Source organism: Vigna radiata, chromosome 4, assembly GCF_000741045.1.
Source record: "Vigna radiata var. radiata cultivar VC1973A chromosome 4, Vradiata_ver6, whole genome shotgun sequence".
NCBI classification, from domain to species: Eukaryota; Viridiplantae; Streptophyta; class Magnoliopsida; order Fabales; family Fabaceae; genus Vigna; species Vigna radiata.
The window spans coordinates 18,990,101-19,013,566 of NC_028354.1; the positions used below are offsets into that span (position 1 = coordinate 18,990,101).

Here is a 23,466-nt window from a genome sequence, read left to right on the forward strand (position 1 = left end):
AATATTTAATAATATATGACTTCTTATAACAAAAACTAATATATAACTTATTACAAAAGCTCAATTAAATACATAAACAAAATATAAGTTTTTCAATATATTTGTCATTTTTAAGTTTCTAAACTTGTTTTTGTCATCATCAAATTTATTCTTGAAGAATGATCTCCGTCATCTTTTTCTTTTACCACTACAACAATTTTTTCACACTAAATTGATTACTCAAATATTGTGAAAATAGTGTGAAGAAGATCATAGCTTTGGTGATCTAGCAGTAGAGAATGAAGATCGATGATGAAGTTGGATAGATTAGTGTGCCTTCTATATTGTATTTTAGAATTGGCGAATAGGAAGATCGGAAAACCGCATAGAGGAGATCATGCACGTTAAAGGCGTCATGTTTTTTTTAGAGTGACAATGGTTGTCGGTGGAGTGGAGAAGAATGAGGAGGATGATGGAATCATGGATGAGATAATGAATAAAACTTGTGTGCCTGATTGTTCCCATAATTGTTCGTTTACTCTCCACAAACATTGAAACTCACGTGTTAAACCGGAGGTGTGAGTATTAAAAAGGAATTGGATTGTTAACCCAATATGTTAAAGTTGTAGAGAAATACAAAACATAATTGGGCCTAGAAAACAAAAACGAAAAAGAAAGTCTTCTCTTAGTTTTTCTTCTAAACCCACTTCTATTTTATTTTTCTCTCTCTTCTTTCTCCTTTTATCATTTTTAACGAAAATGAACTTTCTCATTTTTGAATCTTTTCTTTAATTTTTATTAAATTATTTTAAATTAAATTTTTATTATTTAAGAAAAAATTATTTCTACCTCTTTTCATTACAACTTTTTAAAAGTTAATTAAACACCTACTTTTTATTTTTGAAAAATAAATTCCATTCATCTAAACGAAATTTAATGTTAACACTTGTGAGTGCATGTATATTATTTTAGATTCTTAAGTGTCGGAACCTTTGATAGTGTACAGATGGAAATGTTTGCTTTCTTATACCCGCTATCCCTGCTTCTATTTTGGTTAAGTTGTGAGAATGAATAATCGCCTTTTGAACATGAATATGCATTGTATTGGTGCATGCATGCATGAGTTTTATCTTGTATTATATTCTCCACGCATCTCATGCACTCGTTCATCTTGGTTCGGCTTACTGGTTTTAGGTGAAAATTACAAGGTTGTGGAAGGGAGGAAACTAATGAGAAGCACTTTGATTTTGCCATGTTGAGAGAGAAACTACCAATAAGGGTGAAGAATGAAAATTCGAAGAACAAATATACACTGAAAATACCATTGACTACAAACTATAAATCAAAGTATCTTTTCTGACGGCGCTTAGAATATGAATATTAATCAACTTTATACTTTACTCTATCTTAAATATAAAATTAATCTAATATTTCTTTTAAATAGTAATCTGTGATCCGTTGATATTATCCACAGGACACGCCATAGACACAAACCGAAATTGCCATCCGTTAAGTTAATACAATGATACAGAGACAGCCGTTAAGTTCAAAGAATCACATTTGGCAGAAGAGATACAAACATTTGGATACAATCAATTTTCAAGGGAGGTAGCTAAAATCCAATATCTAAACTCTAGCTACACTATCGAATGCCTAAAACTATCAACAAATAATACCATATGTTCCATCCAAACATTCAAAACTTGTTGAGATCCGGTCCTATTACTATTAATTTCCCAATTTTCAATAGTTCAACGATTCATAATGTAATTGTTTTTGTGTGTGCCCAACTTTTAATGTGTATTACGAAATGAGAATTCTTATGAGAAGTTTAAGTCTGAGTCATACAATATATATGGATGGTCAAAAATTACGAGTTAGAGATCATATAACCACTGAAAAAAATAATGAGCAATTATCTTTAAATCTTAGACTATTAAAAAATGATTTAATAGTCTATATTTTATAGTTCTCTTTCTCACAATGGCAAGAGTTTCTATTTAAAATTACGCCATGCTTACCTGCTCAAGATGTATGCTTCCACCATTCTCATTAGTAATGCCCACCGAAAGTGAATGAGAAACTTTTGAGTCAACAATTTCCTCTTCTGTATCTTTTACACGATCAACCTCTCCTTCACTTTCCTTGCCACTAGCAGACATAGCTCTAGCGGAAGAAGCTCTAGTGGAAGTCTCGTGGCTCCACTATAAAAATTCAGCCATATGAGTAAGCCGGTAAATAGCAATATAGAAAAGCATTTGCTCACATTCAAAAACAAAATGGAAACTGGTTCTAAATCAGAATACTAACGTTCTGGGTCGTCTCAAGTTATATCTTGTTTCACCAGCAGTTTGTGCAGGTGGAGCCGCAGCCTTCTGTCGCCTTTTTTTGCGCTGCCCTGGTATGACACTGTCAGAATGTCCTTCACTGGCATCTCCATCATGCCCACTTACAGTCATTTGAGATGTTTGAACCCGGCTACGCTTCCTGACATTCATTGCCGTTCTTCTATTGGATGGTCTCTGACTTTCAGAATCCACATTGGCAGAATCCTCAGTATTTCCATTTGTAAACTCAGTTTCATGATTATCCACAGATTCCGCAGGTAATTCAGCAGCTTCCCCAAGTATACCCCCCTAGCCTCTTTGAGAACAGCTTTCACAGTGTGTGTGCGCATTATTCTGGTTCTTCCCCCTCCCTTGCTAGGTTGCTGCTGCCCAGCCTTTGAATCTTCTGGTGCCTTACTGTCAACGTTGCTCTGGGTTTCAACTCTAGGGTCTTGATCGGCAGCTTCAACTTCTCTGATGTCATTGCCAGATAGTAACCTCCGACCATCAAAAGAATCATTTACAACATCAAACGACAACTCTGCTTCATTTTCATGGTCAGGAATTCTTCCTGGTGAATCTTCCCTGTTAGTTTTCTCAACATCTTTTGGAGAACCAGGATCTTTTGTATCAAATTTACTAATTGGGGAGATTTTAAAAATCTTAGAAGTACATTTCCGTAGCCAAGAGATAGTGCCAACAGAAACAGGTGAGTTTGGATATGTTGCAATTCTCCAATATTTTGTCTCGAAGAATCTAAATTTTCAATGGAATCTCCCATCATAATAACATTATTAGGAGGTATGCAACTATATTACATATTTATTGTTTTTTATTATTATTAGTTTTTTTCATAAATTAATTTTTTTACATAAAAGTGTTTAATATAATTTAAACTTTTTTAAAAAATATTCATATGATTTTTTTAGGAAAAAAATTTATAACTAAGAAAACGAAAATAGATACTTAATATATATATATATATTGTAAGGGATGAAAAAATCACTAATCTGTTTTAGTTGTTTAATTAACTATAAAAGAGTTATAAAATTATAATTATTAAGAGGTATTTGTTACAAATTTATTATTTTTTCATCATTATTAGTTTTTTTTTTTCATTGCTTAATTTTCTTAGTATTTAATATAATTTAGATATAATGTTTGTGGTTCAATTAAGATGACAAAGATATAAGACCAACATTATTGGGATTTTTGGGAGGCATGCAACTTTGTTATATGGCTGTCTTGTGAAAGTGAGCTTAATTTTTTCTATTTTTCAACCATGAATATATGTAGTGTGAAGTTTACCTTAATTATTACCTTTATTATAGTTTTTTTTTATATTACTTGAAGTTTAAGATACAAATAGATTTTTTTTTTGTCTATATCTCTTGGTTCTTTTGTTGTATGGGAGGTATTGAAGTGGTGGAAGGTAGTATAGAAATAGTTGATGGTGTAGTTAACTCTAAAATCAACACCACTTTATTAAAAGCTATGTATTCTACTTATTTATCATTTCATTTTGTTATTTTATTAGAGTTTGTACTTAAAAATATATTTGTACTTTTTTCCTTTATTTAAATATATAAGCACTCTTAAATGAAATAACATTCACCAAAACAATGAACCAGGTAATGAAACAGAGTCTAGTCATGCTATCATGACTACTCGGCAAAGAAATTTAGATGAGTTTAAATCCAATTTAACAAGTGAAGAAGATGACCTTAAGAAACAATTACAATATCTGAAAGTCAGAAGGTAAGAAGCACAAGCGAGTTGTTGATGAGTAGTTTGACAAACTACAGAATATGAAACAAAGAGCTATGGATGTAAAAAACTCACTAAATAAGTCTGGTTGGCCTAACTTCAATGTGTAAGAAGGAGAAATAAGACATCTAATTACAGGAATGCAAAATCATAAGAAATGCAAGTCTCTTCTGTTGTTAAATGAATTTGTTGGTAGGGAATTCGAAGTAAATGTTAAGAAGATGTGGAAGCTTTTGCAAGATGATCGAGTTTTCACTATTGGCATATATGGAATAGGAGGATTCGGAAAAACATTCTTATAACTTATATATACAATGAGATAAAAAGAAGCAAAATTTTCGAGGATGTCTTATGGGTAACTGTTTGTCATCATTTCAACGTCTCCAAATTGCAATAGAACATTGCAGAAGAAATAAAGGTAAACCTTTACGGATATAATAACGAGAAAAGTAGAGCAATAATTTTGGCATCAAAGTTGCGAAAAATAAAAAACACAGTACTTATTTTGGACGATACTTGGAAATATATCGATCTAAAAAATGTGGAAATTCTTCTTTGAGTAAAGGGTATTAAAGTGGTCATTACAAGTCGCTTAAGACATGTGTGTCAAGAGATGTAGTGCTTATAAGATAATATGATAGAAGTGGGAGCTTTCTATGATGATGATGAATATGAAGAAACTTGGAAGTTGTTTTTGCTACAACTTCAACACTTTGGGACGCCTCCCAAACTTCCTCTACAAGTACGAGATATTGCAAGATGTGTTGTAAGTAAATGTGATAGTTTACCACTTGCAATAAGCGTGATGGTTTGAATAATGAAAGGGAAAACTAGTATCCATGAGTGAAGATATGCCCTGAATCAATTTGACAAATGGGAAATGGGAAAGGAGATGGAGGAAGAAGTTTTAACTGACGTAGCTATGATAATTTAGCTAAAAAGAACGTGAAAAAATGTTTCTTATACAATGCATTGCTCCCTAAGTTTTTTTTTGTTAGGGATGATTTGATTATGATTCTTGTTGATATGGAACTCTTAAATGGAAGGAGGAGTTTGGAGGAAATATTTGATGAGGCAAATAACATAATGGATAAACTCATAAATCATTCATTATTGTTGGAGCATGATTCAATTTTAAGAATGCAAGGTCTGGTGAAGAAAATGGTATAGAATATCTTGAAGGAGAGTGATGCTAACACAATGCTAAAATGCAATGAATATATAAAAAGCATATATGAAATACTGGAATGGTCAACTAATTTGGAAATCATTTCTCTTGCTAACAATATTATAGAAGAGATTCCAGATGGCACATCTCTTAATTGTCCACGCTTGTCCACCTTGCTTTTATTTGACAATTCAATTGGACATACATGAGTGCTCTAATAACACTTGGTTTATCAGAAAAGCATAACTAACATGTTTGCCTCAATCTTTGTCGAACGCGAGAAGTCTCTGAACTTTGGGGTTGTGAATCTCATCTTTCCACTTTTATATGTCGTCCCTTCTACATCTTTTACTTCTATACCTCCCGAACAATGCCAGAGATTCAAGTACTGAATGTTGGTCAAACTAGAGAGAAAATTTCCTGGTACCAATTCCAAATTGACTTTATTGGACATATCTAGCCATTTCAAGTTTATTAAATTTTTCAAACCTTCTGATAATGCTTGTATGGAACAACCTGAAATTTGCAACTTTAACAATGATGGTAGGTCTCCCAATGGAGGTATATCATTTAATTCTTAACATTTGTGGTCATCAAAGAAGGGAGAGACCTCACGTTTCGACAAAGAACGAGGCAAACATGTTAAGTTCTGCTTTTCTGATAAACCAATTGTTGTTATAGCATTCATGTATGTGAAAAAACACTCTAGAATATATCCAATTGAATTGTCAAATAAAAGCAAGGTGGACAAGTGTGGACAATTAAGAGATGTGTCCTCTGAAATTTCTTCTATACTATTGTTAGCAAGAGAAATTGTTTCCAACCATTCCCCTATGTTAGATATGTTTTTCATATATTCATTACATTTAAGCATGGTGTTAGCGTCACTCTCCTCAACATATTCCAGGCCATTTTCTTCACCAAACTTTGCATTCTTAGAATTGAATCATGCTCTAATAATAATGAACGATTTATGAGAGTATATCCACTGTGTCATTTTCCTCGTCAAATATTTCCTCCAAACTTCTCTTCCCATTTAAGAGTCTCATATCAACAAGCATGGGAATCAAATCTTCTCTAATAAAAAATTCAGGTAGCAATGCACTGTACAAGAAACATTTTTTCACGTCCTTTCTAGCTAAATTATCATAACTACATCTTAGTAAGTTAACACTTCTTCCTGCATTGTCACTCCCATTTGTCAAATTTATTGAGGGCATAACTCCACTCATGGATGCTAGTTCTCCCCCTCATGGTTCGAGTTATCACACTTATTGCAAGTGGTAAGTCATCACATTTACTTACAACACATCTTGCAATATCTTGCACTTGAAGAGGAAGTTTTGAAGGTGTTCCAAGGTGTCCAAGTCGTAGCAAAAACAACTCTCAAGCTTCTCCATACTCATCATCATCATAGAAAGTCCTCATTTCTATCATATTAACTGATAGACGCTACATCTCTTGACACACATGTCTCAACTGACTTGTCATCACCACTTTAATACCCTTTACTCCAAGAAAAATCTCCACGTTTTTTAAATCGATATATTTCAAAATATCATCCAAAATAAGTATTGATTTTTCTTTTTCCCTGCCAAAATTATTGCTCTACTATTCTCATTTTCATATCCGCAAAGGTTTACCTTAATTTTTTCTGCAATATGTTGTTACATTTTGAAAATATTAAAATCATGAAAGATTGTTACCCATCAGACATCCTAAAAAAATTTGCTTCTTTTTATCTGCCTCTGGATATAAGTTGCTAGAAATGTTTTTCCGACACCCCCCATTTCCATATACCTCAATAATACTCGATCATCTCGCAAAAGTTTCCACATCTTCTTGACATTACCTTCAAATTCCCTATCAACAAATTCATTTGACAGCATAAAAGACTTGCATTTCTTATGATTTTGCATTCCTTTATTCAGATGTCTTATTTCTCCTTCATGCACATTAAAGTTAGGCTGACCAGATTGATTCAGTGAGATTTTTATATTCATAGCTCTTTGTTTCATATTTTAGAGTTTGTCAAACCGCTCATCAATCACTCGCTTGCGCTTCTTGCCTTATGACCTCAGATATTGTAATTGTTGCTAAAGGTCATCTTCTTCCCTTATTATATTGGATATAAACTTATCTAAATTTCTTTGTTGGATAGTCATGACAACATTATGCTTCATTACCTAGTTCATTGTTTTGGTGAATGTTATTTCAATTAAGAGTGTTTATATATTTAAATAAAGAGAAAAATACAAATACATCTTTTAAGTATAAACTCTAATAAAATAAAATGATAAATAAGTAGAATATGTACCTTTTAGTAAAGTGGTGTTCATTTCAGAGTTAATTGTACCATCAACTATTTCTATACTACCTTCCCGCACTTCAATACTTTCAATCCAACAAGAGAACAAGAGATGTAGACAAAAAAAAGTATATTCATATCTTAAGCTTCAAGTAATATAAAAAAAAATAACTATAATAAAACTAATAACTAATGTAAACTTCATAATACATATATTTATTCATGGTTGAAAAATAGAAATAATTAAGTTAAATTTCACAAGACATATAACAAAATTGCATGCTTCCTAATAATCCCAGTAATGTTGATCTTATATCTCCTTCGTCGTTAATTGAAAACCGCCAATGATATTAGTATAGTTGTTTCTCCTCCTATTACAATCCCTTTAACACAGTATAAGATGATTAAAACATTAAGTGTCAATATCTATATATATATATATATATATATATATATATATATATATATATATATATATATATATATATAAACTAGAGTGTCTTTTTGTTTTCTTGATTATAAGTTTTTTTTTTAAAAGTTGTCATAATATGGTTATTTTTTAAAGAAGTCTAAATTATATTAAACAATAAAAAAATTAATCCATGAAAAAAAAACTAATAATAATAAAAAATAATAAATTTGCAACAAAGTTACATTCCTCCTAATAATAATGATTTTATAATTCTTTTAAAGTTAATTAAACATCCATAATAGTATTAATCATTTTTCCATCCCTTACAAAATATATATATATATATATATATATATATATATATATATATATATATATTTGAAAAAAATCATATTTAATATGATTATTTTCTAGAAAAGTTTAAATTATATTAAACACTTTTATATAAGAAAATTTATCCATGAAAAAAAACTAATAATGATGAAAAAAAGCAATAAATATGTAATAAAGTTACATACCTCCTGTCACAGCTGGAATCGACGGAACGACCACCATAGGTTATTCTAAAAACTATGGAAAAACCATAAAGAAAAACAATGTCTACAAAAACCAGATTCTAGGTTCGGGAGTTGGTTATGCATAGGGAAGGTACTAGCACCCTACAGGGTCTATCCGAAAGTAGTACCCTTAATTAAATACGCGAATGTGATGTGATTTTCAAATGTTTAATTATCTCCAAAAGTGACACTTTAAAGAAACAAAATATGTAATTTTTAATTTGAGCCTGAAAGTGATTGACCTTTCTCCTACGTATTCTCGTTCAAAATGAGAAATTAGGTTACGTAGTTCTTTTTGAAACTGTCTAGAAAGTTTGTTTGGGAAAATTGTTTGAGAGATGGAAAATTTTAGATTTTTGGGAAAGTGAACCTGACCAAGACTAGCCTTGATCCTGCGTATATATTCGCTCTTAACAGAGAATCAAAGATCATCGTAGTTCTGACAAAAGATTCTTTGTTTCTAAATTTAGATGTTTTTAATTTTTGAAAATTTTATATTTTTTAGTATTTTTGAGAAAAAGAAAGTCATGAGTACTAAACCGACACAAATAGTCACATGAGTACTTATGTTATACTTTTAGAATGATATTTAAATACTTTTAATTACTTTTTAAAAAGAAAAAAACATTAGACACTAGGACAATACGGACAACCACACGAGTGTTTATACTTTCAAAAACATTATTTTCATTATTTTTTGTTTATTTAAAAAAAAAAGAAAAAATGTATTAAATACTAGAACAAGCGATCACAAGTACTCATATTATTAAAACATTATAAGTAAATTTTTTGTTCTCTTCTCTTTTATTTATAATTTTTATGCATCTTTTAAACATATTATATACATTTTACAAGGGTAAGTGTTTAAAATAAAATAAAAGTGATCAAGAATAACAAAATAACAAAGTGCAAATAAAATACGAGCAAACCTAAGAAAAAGAAAAAATAAAACAAAGACATAGGGGTGTGGTTTAGCAAAACTGGGAGTATATGAACTAAAAATAATAAAAGGCAGGCCGACATGGCAGTGGGGGTGCAGGAAGGAAAAAGGAGTGCGCAGGGAAACAAACAAAACAGAAAAAACCCAAAAGAAATTGGGTGCATGTATGGAAAACAATGGTGCAAACAGGAAAAGAAAAAGGTTTCCTCTAAACTTAGGCCCAAGGTTTTCAACTCAGAAACCCCTAGGGGTTGTACCAACTTCACCTCATTTTACCATTTGTGCATTCAGCGTCTAGGAGACCCAGCCTCTGAGCAAAAACCTAAAGGCACCCAACCAGCCGCCGCGAACCGCATGGCGACGCTCGACGCCGGAGCCGTCTCCGGCCACGGCACCAGGCTTTATCCCTCTCTTCTTTTCTCCACGCGTGAGAGGGAAGCTTCCCCTCCATCTTCACCTTGTCAGAACCAAGGAGTAGCAAAAAGCCACCGCCAACCACCACCGCTGGTGCCGCCATTGGGTGAGCTTCTTCCTCAATCACGATCGTCATTGGGTCAGCTCCTCCTGGCCACTCCAGCGGCTTCCGTGGGCCGCCTTGCCACCGCACAGCCTCGCCGGAGTCACTGTACTCACCCGTGCCACCATCGCCGCTTTTCTTCCTCTCCACTCGAGGGTTTCTTTTCTTCTCTTTGAAATACTGAAAATCCCCACCCACGCTAGCGACCCTCCCGCACCACTATCGAAGAAAGTGTTTTTGAATGTCATTTACTTGTTGATTTTTGTATTATTTGATGTTTTGTCCATTGGGAGGAAGAAAGTGTTTTTGAATGTCATTTACTTAGTTGATTTTTGTATTATTTAATGTTTTGTCCATTGGGATTGGAAATGATGAGTGTGTCGTGGGGGTGGGTGAGGATGGTTGTGGCGAGGATGTTGATTGGGGAAGGCAAAGATGAATGGGGCGAGCTGTTCTAGAGGAACGATTTTGAATAAACTGGCACGAGATTTGTGATTTGGTCTATTTGTTCTGTTTTTTTTTAATGCAGGGGAACTATGAGCAGGGTGTAACAAAAAGGATGAAAATGGGGATATCAGTGGGCAGAATCATGTATGGAGGCCATTTAATGATTTTGATGGCAAAGAGAAATCAAAGAGTGGATCTGGGAAGGTGATGATGGTGCTGGGTAAGGGTGAAAATCATTAATAAAAGGCAGAAAAATGCGGCTAGAGGTTTCAGGTTAAAGAAGAAGTGTGATTATTGGATGATGACGGAGAAAGGGAAATATCTACACAACAATATCATATCCAAGCAGAGCAACAGTAAGCATAAAAGGAAGTATACAATGCAGCAAGCTTACTCGATTATAGACACAAGTGAGTAAAATGTTACTTACCTCTTGGAGCTCCGTTTGCTACTGTCAGCTTCGTATCTCTGATGGCTTCCTCCTCTTTTTTGGCGAGCTCTCTTTTTCTGTTGAAGGTGAATGGGAGTTGCAGCGACAGGGAATGGATGATGGTCGGTGTTTTTTTTGGGTGAGATGAAATCGAGAGTGGTGTGTTTATTCTCCGGCAATGAGGTCTCTCCAAACTTTCTTTATGTGTGCCCAGGAAAACGCTCCCCCTTTCTGACTTAGGATTTTCCTTTATTTTGTCCCTTTTCTTTTTCCGGCCAAACCCTCTATTTACTGCTAAGGAATTTTCCCAACAGTTTCCTCTTTGATACCTGCACGCACAGGTAGAGCTGTCAAATTAGCCCATTGCACAGGGCTCTTCCCGCCAAAACCAAAACGCAAAAACCATAGTTGTTCGTAATGTGGCTTGTATATTCATTTTCAATTTCCTTTTTTTTTCTTTTTTTTAATTATATTAAAAGCAAACTATTACACACATTTTTATCTAATAGTTAGAATTTTTTTTATTAGAAAAACAAATGAAAAGAGAAATTAATGATGATTAAAACTTAAAAAGTAAGTTCAAAAATAAAAGTTAAAATAAAAACGAAAATAAATAAATAAAAATAAAACACAATAATAAAAACCTAAAATAAAATAAAAATGAAAGAAAATAATATAAAATAAGACGAAAATAAAAAATATATATATATATTAATTTGTCAATCAGAATTGGGTGTTGACAATTTTATAATTCTTTCAAGATTAATTGAGTCACCAACAATATTAGTCACTTTTCCACCTCTAGATATTCTTTCCATACAACAAAATATGATTAAAAACATTAAATATTTATATATTTATTATGACCTGGGCATAATGCTAACTTAAATTCAAGTGATTCTACTCCAATGTATTAATAAAAACGTGTTCCCACTAGTTTTTAATGAATGACATTTTTAATAAATGCATGGGATTTTTTATAAAAGCAACGGCCATTGGAATACATGAATTATAGCAATATCCTGGATATATATAACACTAAAACAAAAATACCTCAGATGGAAAGGACATAGGGACATTAAACTAAGGACAATGATATGATTTTATAATAACTCTTTTCATTGTTTTATTGGTTCTAATATTTAAAATAAACCAAACAAAAATAGTTAAAGATACATTTTCCTTAAACTAATAATAATATCAAAACCATGAAATTTCCTTGTTTGCCAAACACACGAACAAAAGGGTTCAATCTCTTTATAGACTCATCCATGAACGTCTTTCAATGAATGCATCATGCCTCACCATGCATGTCATTATTCATGCAAAGAGAGTAAAATGGGCACACACAAGGAATCAATTGTCCTTGCAGTCATACATATTCTAAATAGGACCCACAAAAAACAACAATTCAAATGCATATCTCGATATAAACCAATCGCATGCACTTAATGCTATGAGTTATGTAACCTTGCCTTATACCATCCAATAAATTGATCATCACATGTAAACAAAACAGTAAACCCACATATGAAAAATGTAGAAAAAGTTTACATGCAAATGGGCCAGGCTGCCCCTAAAGCATATCCCACAATCGAAATGGTATCCAATTTTTGCATATCCGAAAAGGACGCACTGTCACGCCCGCTTACAAGCTAAATATTGTGTGCATCACACGTTCATTTTTACATAACCTTCAAAACCAAATGCCTAGCCTATGTTGTATAAAATCATGAGATAACCTGCTCCCTTTGTCATTGTTGTTATTCCAAACCAATTATGATATTCCCATTGACACTTCTATAAAAGTAAAACAATATAAAAAATGTAACTCCCAAATATTCAAAACCTACATGACACAAATGTTTAAGAGTCTCTGCTTTACCGCTTATGTATAAGATTAAGATCCGAAGATTTTCCTATTCTAATAATGTCTATATTGTCTTCCGCCCTAGATTTAATAATAGCTGCAGAGAATGTGCATTTCACTGCTATCTCCTCTGATTGTGAATCAGGTTTCTATTTTCTGTCAACATTGGGCTTAACTCTTTCTCCACCAAAGTTGAAACAAAAAACCGAATGGTACTGGAAATCTTTCTCTACCTTAACTCTATTCGACCAAAGATAGACTTAGATGAAAAACCAAATACAATCTAACCACAAATCAAAACAAAAACCAAATAAAATCAAAGTAAAAAAGAGAAAACCCAACAGAATCACTGAACCTATGAAGCAGAAACACGATACAGCATGAGAGGGCGAGAGAGAGCGCGGGAGAAAGCAAGTGGAAGAAGAGCCAAAATAGACTGAGATTGGGAACCCTAAACCATAACAAGAAGCTGTAGAGTGAGTGAGCGGAGAGTAGCGGACTGATTGAGAGTGAGTATGAATGATTTTAAAAAACATTCATTTGACACAAATTTAAGGACAGAGAGATCTAAAATGTTTTAACTTCCCAATGAAATCAGGCAAAGTTTCAACTGAAGAATAACTTAAATTCAAAATATGCAAGTATTTGTACCTTGAAACCAATGTAAAGAAAGCTTCACTCTTGGCACCCACACCATCCTTGGGAAAGAGAATGGTTCTCACACCTACTGATTTTGAACTCATTGAATTGTCATCCAAATCGTTTTCAACAAATGACAGATGACGAATACTCTCAGGTATACTTCGAATGTGGGAATTTACAAGTAGACACTCGTCTTTTGCAACAAACAGGGCTAGATCATTCGTACCTTTGGGTTCTGAGATGGATGGATGGATAGGACTTGTACCAGTCAATCCAAGAGGTTTGAGATCCCACATGACAAGAGGGTTCTCCGTTCCATCGGTGACGAGACTGTACCATTTCCCCATCAAGAACTTGCCAAGCACAACGGCGTTGGCCTTCACCTGCTTGGCGTAGGCCTTGAACCCACGCGTCGCGGCCTGTTTCGTTGTCACGGCGAGGCCCCCAATCTGGTGGTCGTGAGGACCATCCTGGAGAAAAGGGAAAACGGCAAAGTTGATTTTGTCCTCGAATTCATAAACGGCGTTCTCTGGATGATCCTTCCGGTAGAAGATCATGCCCGCCCTGGCACCGCGCAAGCTCTTATGTCGGAGGTGTAGTACCCGTGGGTGAGGTGACCGCCAGAGGGCAGATCCAGCGCCATGATGCGGTCGTAGCGTTCAGCACCGCCGTGTACGCAGCAAAGTTGGTCAGGGAGCCCAAGTAGGGCTACACATTGACCCCCCACGATTGGGCATCAAGGTGGAAGGCGGTGAGGGTGTGTGAGGGACACAGGTTCTTGTCAATGAACTCGTTGTCGCCGTAGTAGCGATTTCGACAAAGCCTTCGACATATTTGTTTCCAAGAGACCTTTAGGCATTGTTTTTAACTCATACTGGGAATGCTTATGAAATACACTGTCATGGAATGGCCATCCTTCTCTGCTGAAGAGTTTGCTGTGTTTGCCAAATTCTTGTTTCTTATGTAGTAATTTCCAAAACCTCTAATATTTTACTCTTAACGGTTTAAAAAGTTTAATTATAAGGAAGATGTTGATTTAGCACAATCTTTGTCATTGAGGGGTGTTCTTTCATCTCATGAAATTTTGTATCATCGAATGCCACTACTTCAAAACCTGGATTCTACAATCATGAGATCCAAAAATGAGAAGCACTTTGATTTTGCCATGTTAAAAAACAAACTACCAATAAGGTTGAAGAATGAAAATTCTACAATCAGACCACCTTATCTATAAAGTGAGAACAAATATACACCTGAAAGTTGTCCAAGTTATTTATTGTGCCACAACAATTGAATACAAACTATAAATCAAAGTATCTTTTCTGACTGCGCTTAAAATAAGAATATCAATCAGCTTTAGACTTTATTACTCATTAGATATTTCTTTTAAATAATAATTTGTGATCCGTTGATATCATCCACTGGACACGCCATAGACGCAAACCGATATTGCAACCCGTTAAGTTAATACAATGATACAGAGACACCCGTTAAGTTCAAACAATCACATTTGGCAGAAGAGATACAAACATTTGGATACAATCAATTTTCAAAGGAGGTAGCTAAAATCCAATATCTAAACTCTAGCTACACTATCGAATGCCTAAAACTATCAACAAATAGCATATGTTCCATCCAAACATCCATGAAAACGTACACGAAAAAATAAAAAGCTAGAGAAATTCAATCACCTCTCTCCTAAGCACTACCCCTCGTGGTTATAATATAGAGATCTACATCCAATTGTTAATACAAAATAACTTCCGACATCATCCCTAAAGTTGACGAGGTCAAGACATCAAGAAGCATGTGGAGTTATGTTGTAAAAAAATTCCAAAGCTTCTTCCCTATTGAAGCTTCACCGGGTTGTTGGTAATCTTCGTCGTCCTCGTTCTCAACTCCACCGGCATCTTCCCCAAGGGATTCACTCCTATAGTCACCATCATTCTCCTCCGCATCATCTGCCGTTCCGTTCACCTCCTCACTCAAGGTTATATCATTTGCGAAGGTCCCTGTGGTATCACCACCATAACCATCCCTTGTCTCAACACCTTTAATAGACTGCAATAATGACATGCAATTAACATTAGCTTCATACTGTTCACCAGAGTAAACGGTCAATAAACAGAAATTCAAAACTTGTTGAGATCCGGATCCTATTACTATCAATTTCCCAATTTCCAATAGTTCAAGGATTCATAATGTAATTGTGTTTGTGTGTGACCAACTTTTAATGTGTATTACGAAATGAGAATTCTTAATGAGAAGTTTAAGTCTGAGTCATACAATATATATGGATGGTCAAAAATTACGAGTTAGAGATCATATAACCAATGAAAAAAATAATGCAATTATCTTTAGATCTTAGACTATTCAAAAATGATTTAATGGTCTATACTTTATAGTTCTCTTTCTCACAATGGAAAGAGTTTCCATTTAAAACTTACACCATGCTTACCTGCTCAAGATGTATGCTTCCACCATTCTCATTAGTAATGCCCACCGAAAGTGAATGGGAAACTTTTGAGTCAACAATTTCCTCTTCTGTATCTTTTACACGATCAACCTCTCCTTCACTTTCCTTGCCACTAGCAGACATAGCTCTAGCGGAAGAAGCTCTAGTGGAAGTCGTGGCTCCACTATAAAAATTCAGCCATATGAGTAAGCCGGTAAATAGCAATATAGAAAAGCATTTGCTCACATTCAAAAACAAAATGGAAACTGGTTCTAAATCAGAATACTTACGTTCTGGGTCGTCTCAAGTTATATCTTGTTTCACCAGCAGTTTGTGCAGGTGGAGCAGTAGCCTTCTGTCGCCTTTTTTTGCGCTGCCCTGGTATGACACTGTCAGAATGGCCTTCACTGGCATCTCCATCATGCCCACTTACAGTCATTTGAGATGTTTGAACCCGGCTACGCTTCCTGACATTCATTGTCGTTCTTCTATTGGATGGTCTCTGACTTTCAGAATCCACATTGGCAGAATCCTCAGCATTTCCATTTGGAAACTCAGTTTCATGATTATCCAGAGATTCCGCAGGTAATTCAGCAGCTTCCCCAAGTATACCCCTAGCCTCTTTGAGAACAGCTTTCACAGTGTGTGTGCGCTTTACTCTGGTTCTTCCCCTTCCCTTGCTAGGTTGCTGCTGCCAAGCCTTTGAATCTTCTGGTGCCTTACTGTCAACGTTGCTCTGGGTTTCAACTGTAGGGTCTTGATCGGCAGCTTCAACCTCTCTGATGTCATTGCCAGATAGTACCCTCCGACCATCAAAAGAATCATTTACAACATCAAACGACAACTCTGCTTCATTTTCATGGCCAGGAATTCTTCCTGGTGAATCTTCCCTGTTAGTTTTCTCAACTTCTTTTGCAGAACCAGGATCTTCGGTATCAAATTTACTAATTGGGGAGATTTTAAAAATCTTAGAGGTACATTTCCGTAGCCAAGAGATAGTGCCAACAGAAACAGGTGATTTTGGATCTGTTGCAGGAGATGCTCCAATATTTTGTCTTGAAGAAGCTAAATTTTCAATGGAATCTCCCAGAATATTATCACCTGGTAATTTTGGAAGAGAAGGCACCTCTAAGTTCTCAATGTCAACTGAAGATTGTAAATCAGACAGCACAAATTCAGAGATCATTTCCCCACAGTTTTGGCAACCCCGAAGTTTCTCAACAAATTCAATAAAACGTTGCCTTTCCACAATAAATTGTTCCCTCTGATTTTTCAGCTTCCTGTTGAGATCAACAAGTAAATCTATGTCCTCTTGCATTTCCATCCTTTGACTTTCAAGATGTTTTTTATTCTCATCAGTTTCTTGTTTCTCTTTTTCTAACTTACTTCTTTGAAGCTTCATTTCGTCCATTTCTCTATTAGCTACTTCTCTCAAGAAGTTAATGTTGTTTAATTCACTCTCTCTCTTTTCTTCAAATAACGTCTTTCTCTCAATCAAGTCTTTTTCCTTCTGCTCTAACTGATTCTGCATATCAGCTTCAAGTTCCTTTTTCTGCAGCTCAAAATCCAGAAGCATTTGGTTCTTTTGACTTTGTGCTTTTTCAGCTAGGCTTGACTTCTCCAACTCCATTTCAGCAGCGAATGACTCTTTAGCCAACGCAAGAGATTCTAACTCCCTTCGTATATGATCCTCTGTGGCCTGCTTCTCGTTCTTTAACTTTTCTTCTTCAAGTTGTTGTAGTTTCAGTATTTCTTCCTTCTGTTGAATCACACTTTTCAGCTCTTTCTCAACATCTGCTCTCTTCAGATCTAGCTCATCCCATTCTCTTTCAAAAGTCTCTTTTTGTTGCCTTAAATCTTCAGTTTCCTTTAGAAGTAGCTCTTTCTGGTGTCTGTACTGATCAACTTCATGCTTCAATTGTGACTGCAATCGCAGGTATTCAGACCTCTCTTCCTCAGTTACTTTAAGACGTTCAATCTCTTCATTTATCCTCAGCAACTCTTGTTCATTGTTACTTCTTATTTTCTCAACTTCAACCATGTGTGACCAGTTCCTCTCTCTCACTTTCTATTTTCTTTTTCGTGGTCTCCAAGCTCCTTTCCTCAGATTTAATAGACTTCTCCCTTTCCTTTAAAGCTTTGACTTTTTGCTCATACTCTTTCTCTTTCTCTTTAAGCTTCTCTGCTTTCTTTTCCAAGCCTTGCTCCCGTTTTCCAACTTTCTCCTCCAAATGATTGATTTCAGCTTCTTTTTTCTCCAGTTCTGCCAATTTATCCTTCAATCCATCTTCGAAGGATTTTCTTTTCTCATTCAATTCCACCTCAAATTCTTGCTTCTTCACATCAAGAATAGCATTGTGTTCATCAAGAAGTTTCTGCATCTCAACNTGCAAAGATGTAAGCTGTATTCAGNAGAGGAAAGAAAAAGNAGAGAACTATTGGGAAANATCATTTGATAGGAAAACATGGTCACTCCAACTACCATTATCTTTTGAATGACCAAAAGTTGAAAAAAGTCATGGAAAAAATAAGTCAATAAAATTCAGCAACTTACATACGACCATTGAACACTCAATTGTCATAATTTCCAAGAGCAAACATTAAGGAAATGAATATGTACATATATATATATATAAGAACATACTTTTTCTTTAGCATTGAGCTTTTCCTCCCATGCAGATAGCTCCTTTTCTTTGAGATCCAAATTTATTCTCAGAGAATCATATTCCTGCATCATAGAATATGGACCCATAAATTCCTACAACCAGAAAGAACAGAATAAAGGTAAACAATATCACAAGCAAATACTTACCTTCNCTTTTAAAGCTATATCTGCAAGCCTATTGTTNACGTCTTCTTCTTTACTTCTTAGTGTTATATTAGTCGCATCAATCTTCTTCTGGGCCTCTTCAAGGTCCTTCTCTTTCTGTTGGCATAGTCTATCATTCTCATTAGCCCTTTGCTCTCTTTGGTTTATAATTTGTTGACCCTTGGCCAGCCTCTCTTCACCTTCCTGAAGTTTCTTCTCCCATTCCCACAAGTCTTCTCTCTGCTTAGACAATGTATTCTCATGTGCTTCTTGCCTGTCACAGATAAAAAAACAATTTCCCCAATAAATATTTCAATTGAAAGAGAGCAGAAAAATATTTAAACTAAAAAGACAATGAACAATAATAAGTACTCTGCAATGAAGGATAATCGATCCCTTCGAAGTGCAGATTCTTGAGACTCCAGGTCTTGTGATTTCCTATCAAACTCTGAATTCTTTCTGCTGATTTCTGCAAATTTGGCATCAGCCGAACGTAATTTGGCTTCTACTTCCAAAGATTTCTCTTCAACACTAGCCACTAAAGCATTTGCTTCAGCCAACTTTGACTCCGCTGTAAATTTAATTTTAGCATTTTCTGATCGCATTTCTCGCAGAGCCTTCTCAAGCTGTTTGAATTACAAATTTCTGGATATCAGTAAGAAATAATAGAATAATACAGATACAGTCTATAAACAAATAAAGATCATACAGGAGTCTTGCATTTTTAATTAAGGGAGAAGTTGATTGATATGTAAACTCATATGTTGAAAAACTTACATCAAGAACACACTCTTTCTCAACACCCAAGGCCTTCCTCAGATTCTCTTCTCGCTTCTCTGCCTCAGATAGAGCAATTAAATGAGCAGCTTTTTCTCGTTCCAGAGCATCCTTCACTTCTACTAAATCTTGACTTTGTTCAGTATACTTAGAAGTCCACTCTTTTTTCTCAATCAGAAGAAGTCCCATGTTGAATTGGTACTCATAAAGCTGGTCCAGAAAAACTTCTAATCAGGTCAAACAACAAAATATATTCGGTAAAAAATAAAAAACAATTAGGTTGCACAGCTACACAAGCTTAAGTAGATTATGATTTCCCTAATTCACTAAGATCCCCTTCCGATTAATTTATTTTCATTTTAACATCAGCCTAAATATCTTGTAGTCATCCTAAAGCCAAACAGTATTTATCAGAGTACAAAAACATTCAGAGATTAGACAACCCAGCGTGAATAAAATAAAAGATTAACACCTGAAACCACCAAAATTGAGAGATAGTTTCTTCTGAAATAGAAGTGACAGGTTCAAACATCATATAAGCTAAAACGTATTCATACCAAATATAGAAGGCTAACCCTAGTCTTAGTGACAAAACATCTTTAAAATGCTAAATATCCCCCCACCCCCCATTTTTGACAGAACAATATAAATGTTAGTAACAAAGAATGGATAAGGATATAAATATAAGACAAAACCAAAAACAACATAAAAAAAGCAGTACAACCAAATTGAAATCCCCCAACTCTCAGAACTCATGGCAAATACACGCCTAAGTCTAGGATGGGTCATGAACTCGGGAGAAACCAAATGAGCCATTTCAATGTTACTCCAAATAATGTGAATTTGTAATTTAATTTCCAGCACTCCTCTCAGTCTAAAAATCACCCAGGTTCAAGGACAAAATATAATAATTACCTTTACCGCTAAGCTCTAATATGAATCATAATACGACTAGAAGGACAAAATAAAATCATTCCTCCCCATTGGTCACAGAAGCAAGTAGTATACACAATCAAAGGATCAAGATTTCACTAAAAGTGACTTTGTTTCAACAATTTCATAATAGCCAAAAGGTTTCTTCAATAAGTAGAAAACATAATTAAAATGCTGGAGAGGCATGTGAACTGAGTTATCGAAAAGAATAATTAAGAACTAAAACCCCTACAGTTAACAACTTCAAATCAGTTCTAACAACAAAACATACCAAGTTACGGCCCCAGAGTCAAGCTTCAAATGTCCGTACCCAAACCAAGTAAACAAAAAGCTTATTTTTCAAGTTCAATGAAGAACCAAGCCAGACATGATCCCAAAAATTAAAATCTTACACAGAAGACACTTACGTAACAATTGTTCAATCTCCACCACAGCAATTACACACAATATTCAAATTAAAACCTAAAGCTATCAAAATTAAAATCTCAACCAAAAAACAACCATTAACTAAGACATGAAGCCACACTTCGTCACAGTATCGCAGCACAAGGAAAAGGAATCCTTCAAAATAAAAACCAAAAGAATATTAAAATGTTTCAAAAAAAAAAAAAAAAAAAAAAAAAAACTAATCAACTAACTAACCTCCTTCTCGAGGCTGGAAAGTCTCTCAACCAAAACCTCGCGATCCAAGTTGCTCCCGCCATTCTCAACAACCGCGACGATACCTTTTTCCTTCGCGCTCGCCCCATCTCCCGAATTCGGACCCAAATCCGAACCCGACCCGGTTCTGACCCGAACCCCACTCTTGTTTGGCGTCAGGGACCAACCTGACCACACCTTCTGCGGCGTAAACATCGTCGAGAAAAAAAAACAGCACAGCCGAATTCTTCACTCCACAGCGACGACCTTGGAATTCAACCTCAGCCTTGCTGCACCATCGCGAATCGCGAAAATTCGAAACCGAAAAGAAGAAGAAAGAGAAAGGAAGCCTAACTAAGCGAGCCTCCGGACGCGACCGCAGTTCCCAAATTCCGGCGAATTGAGGATTTGAAGTCCGATAACGTCTATAAAATTCTCAAACGGTTCTCTTCTTTCTCTCTCTACTTCTTTCTCCTTTCTCTCTCCTCTTTTTGCTTTATGCGCTGATCGCTCACGTTCCTTGTTTTTATTTTATTGGTTTAATGTCTGGAGCGTGGCTGAAAGTTCGAGAGTACCCTTGCCTTTGTCAAGATGGCGCCTCGTCGCCAAGGGTAATATCGGGATTCTGCAGCGAGGCCTTTTGGTTTGGAACGTGGGTTCTCGTGTATTTTTTTCGCCTGACGGTATTGCCCTTGCTAGTGGTTGGTAGAATAAGAAAATCTGAAAATATTAGCAAAAAAAGACACTTTATTTAATGCAAAAATAAATATAAGTTTTTAATTGACATATATTACCCATTTTTCCATTTCAGTTGAAGTTTTAAATTAATAATTTGTAAAATAAATTCAATATTAAGAAAAAAAATAATGTTTGAGCAACTTAAAAATGATAGAAAATTTTATTTGTTTTTTAACCCGTTTAAATTAACACATTATTTATTATCAATCAAAAAGTATCAAAGTTATAGACTTGGGTCATATAATTTTATTATTAAGAATGAAAATTATTTAAAAACGTCAAATGGTAGAATATATCACTTAAGTAGTGAGAAATAAGATTGAAGTTTCTGATAATCTTTTAGTGGATAAAACATGTTTTCCAATTTCAATTCGAGTAAAACCTTAAATTAATATTTGGAAATGAGTGTATAATTAATAGATTTTTATTAAAATGTTCATTTGAAGATATAAATAATTTAAAAAACTATATATAAAAATTCTTTTACATCAAATATAAAGAAAAAGATGCATTTATGAAACAAATATTCGTAAATGATTTATAAGTAAGTAGTAGAACTTTTCAAAAAAATAATTGCGTAAAAAATTGTAATTAAAAATAGAGTGGTCATATTTTAAAGACTAATTTAAATATTCACTTTATCAAAGATAAAAATTTGTTTTTTGTCTTAAAAGAATCAATATATAGTTTGAAATATAATTATATGTTTAACTTTCATAGAAGAAAAAATAAATCTAAATATTATTTAAGATATTAGAATAATAAATTTAAAAGTTAGACATCTTACATTTATACAGCATAAAGTTGATTGAAGATAAAATGTTAATAAAATCTAAATTTAATCATACTTTTTATTCTTATTCACTTATTTATTATTACTCGTTTTTATTTAATGTGAGAGTTAAATTTACATTGGAATTAGTATTTGATTACTAAAAGCTTTAGAATTAAATAGAAAAAAGTTAAAAAAACAAAATTTAACATTGTTCATGAATAAAAATATATTGTATTTGTTTTTCATTAATTAAAAAATAATATAATGGTTGGGGGTGTTTTGGTAAAATAAGTGGTTTTTGAGTTAGAGAGAAAATGCAGTTGGAAAATAGAATTAGCCAATTGGCATAGCCTTTCTCCAAGCTGTTAATCATTCTGCTCCACTCACACAACAACCACTCTCTTTCTTCTCTACTTCGTACTCCGCAGACTCAATACCATAATGTCTCTGTTATGTCGTTTTGCGGTTTATTACAACACTGGCAAACGCAACTCAAACATAAATAAGGACTTTGGCAAATGCACCGGCAAACACAACAACTCAAACAAAATAGGTAACTACACTATTTTTATCATCTTCTTTTATACTCCACTCAATTATACTCTCTAATTATTACTATAATCTTTTAATTTCTCTTTTTAATATTAATTTTGTTCAATAACATCTTTTATGTCTTGTTCACTTGAGTAGATTTAAAAAAGAATAATTGAAAGAATTTGATGATAATTTTTTTTTATTAATGAGTATTAGTTTAAATGAAATATTCTCATTCAATAATTCGGAAATTCAAAAATTCAAGAAGAAAACAACAATGTTACTTAGATCCCTTAACTCAATTTTTAGTATCCTTATAGTCCATTTCTTCCTTATCCTATGAGGAAAAGGGAAAATGAAAAAAACTACCATTAAAGCAGCCCAAGTAATATTTAGTATATCTATGTAAATTTTGTCTCCTATCTCTNTAAATATGAAGGAA

The 23,466-nt window shown here is 34.1% G+C and overlaps 1 protein-coding gene and 1 pseudogene across 1 annotated transcript; both read right to left on the reverse strand.

Annotated features, from left to right (window-relative positions):
* Positions 1 to 914: 914 nt before the first annotated feature.
* Positions 915 to 14,771, reverse strand: LOC106759307 (annotated as a pseudogene).
* A 77-nt stretch (positions 14,772 to 14,848) lies between these two features.
* LOC106759189 (protein CROWDED NUCLEI 1) lies at positions 14,849 to 21,477 on the reverse strand. The gene is given in 9 exon segments (XM_022780065.1): positions 14,849 to 15,425; positions 15,823 to 16,003; positions 16,110 to 17,861; positions 17,863 to 18,206; positions 18,464 to 18,547; positions 18,632 to 18,902; positions 19,001 to 19,254; positions 19,406 to 19,615; positions 20,981 to 21,477. Coding segments are annotated over 9 exon segments (3,555 nt in total). The 5' UTR covers positions 21,194 to 21,477; the 3' UTR covers positions 14,849 to 15,179.
* Positions 21,478 to 23,466: the final 1,989 nt, after the last annotated feature.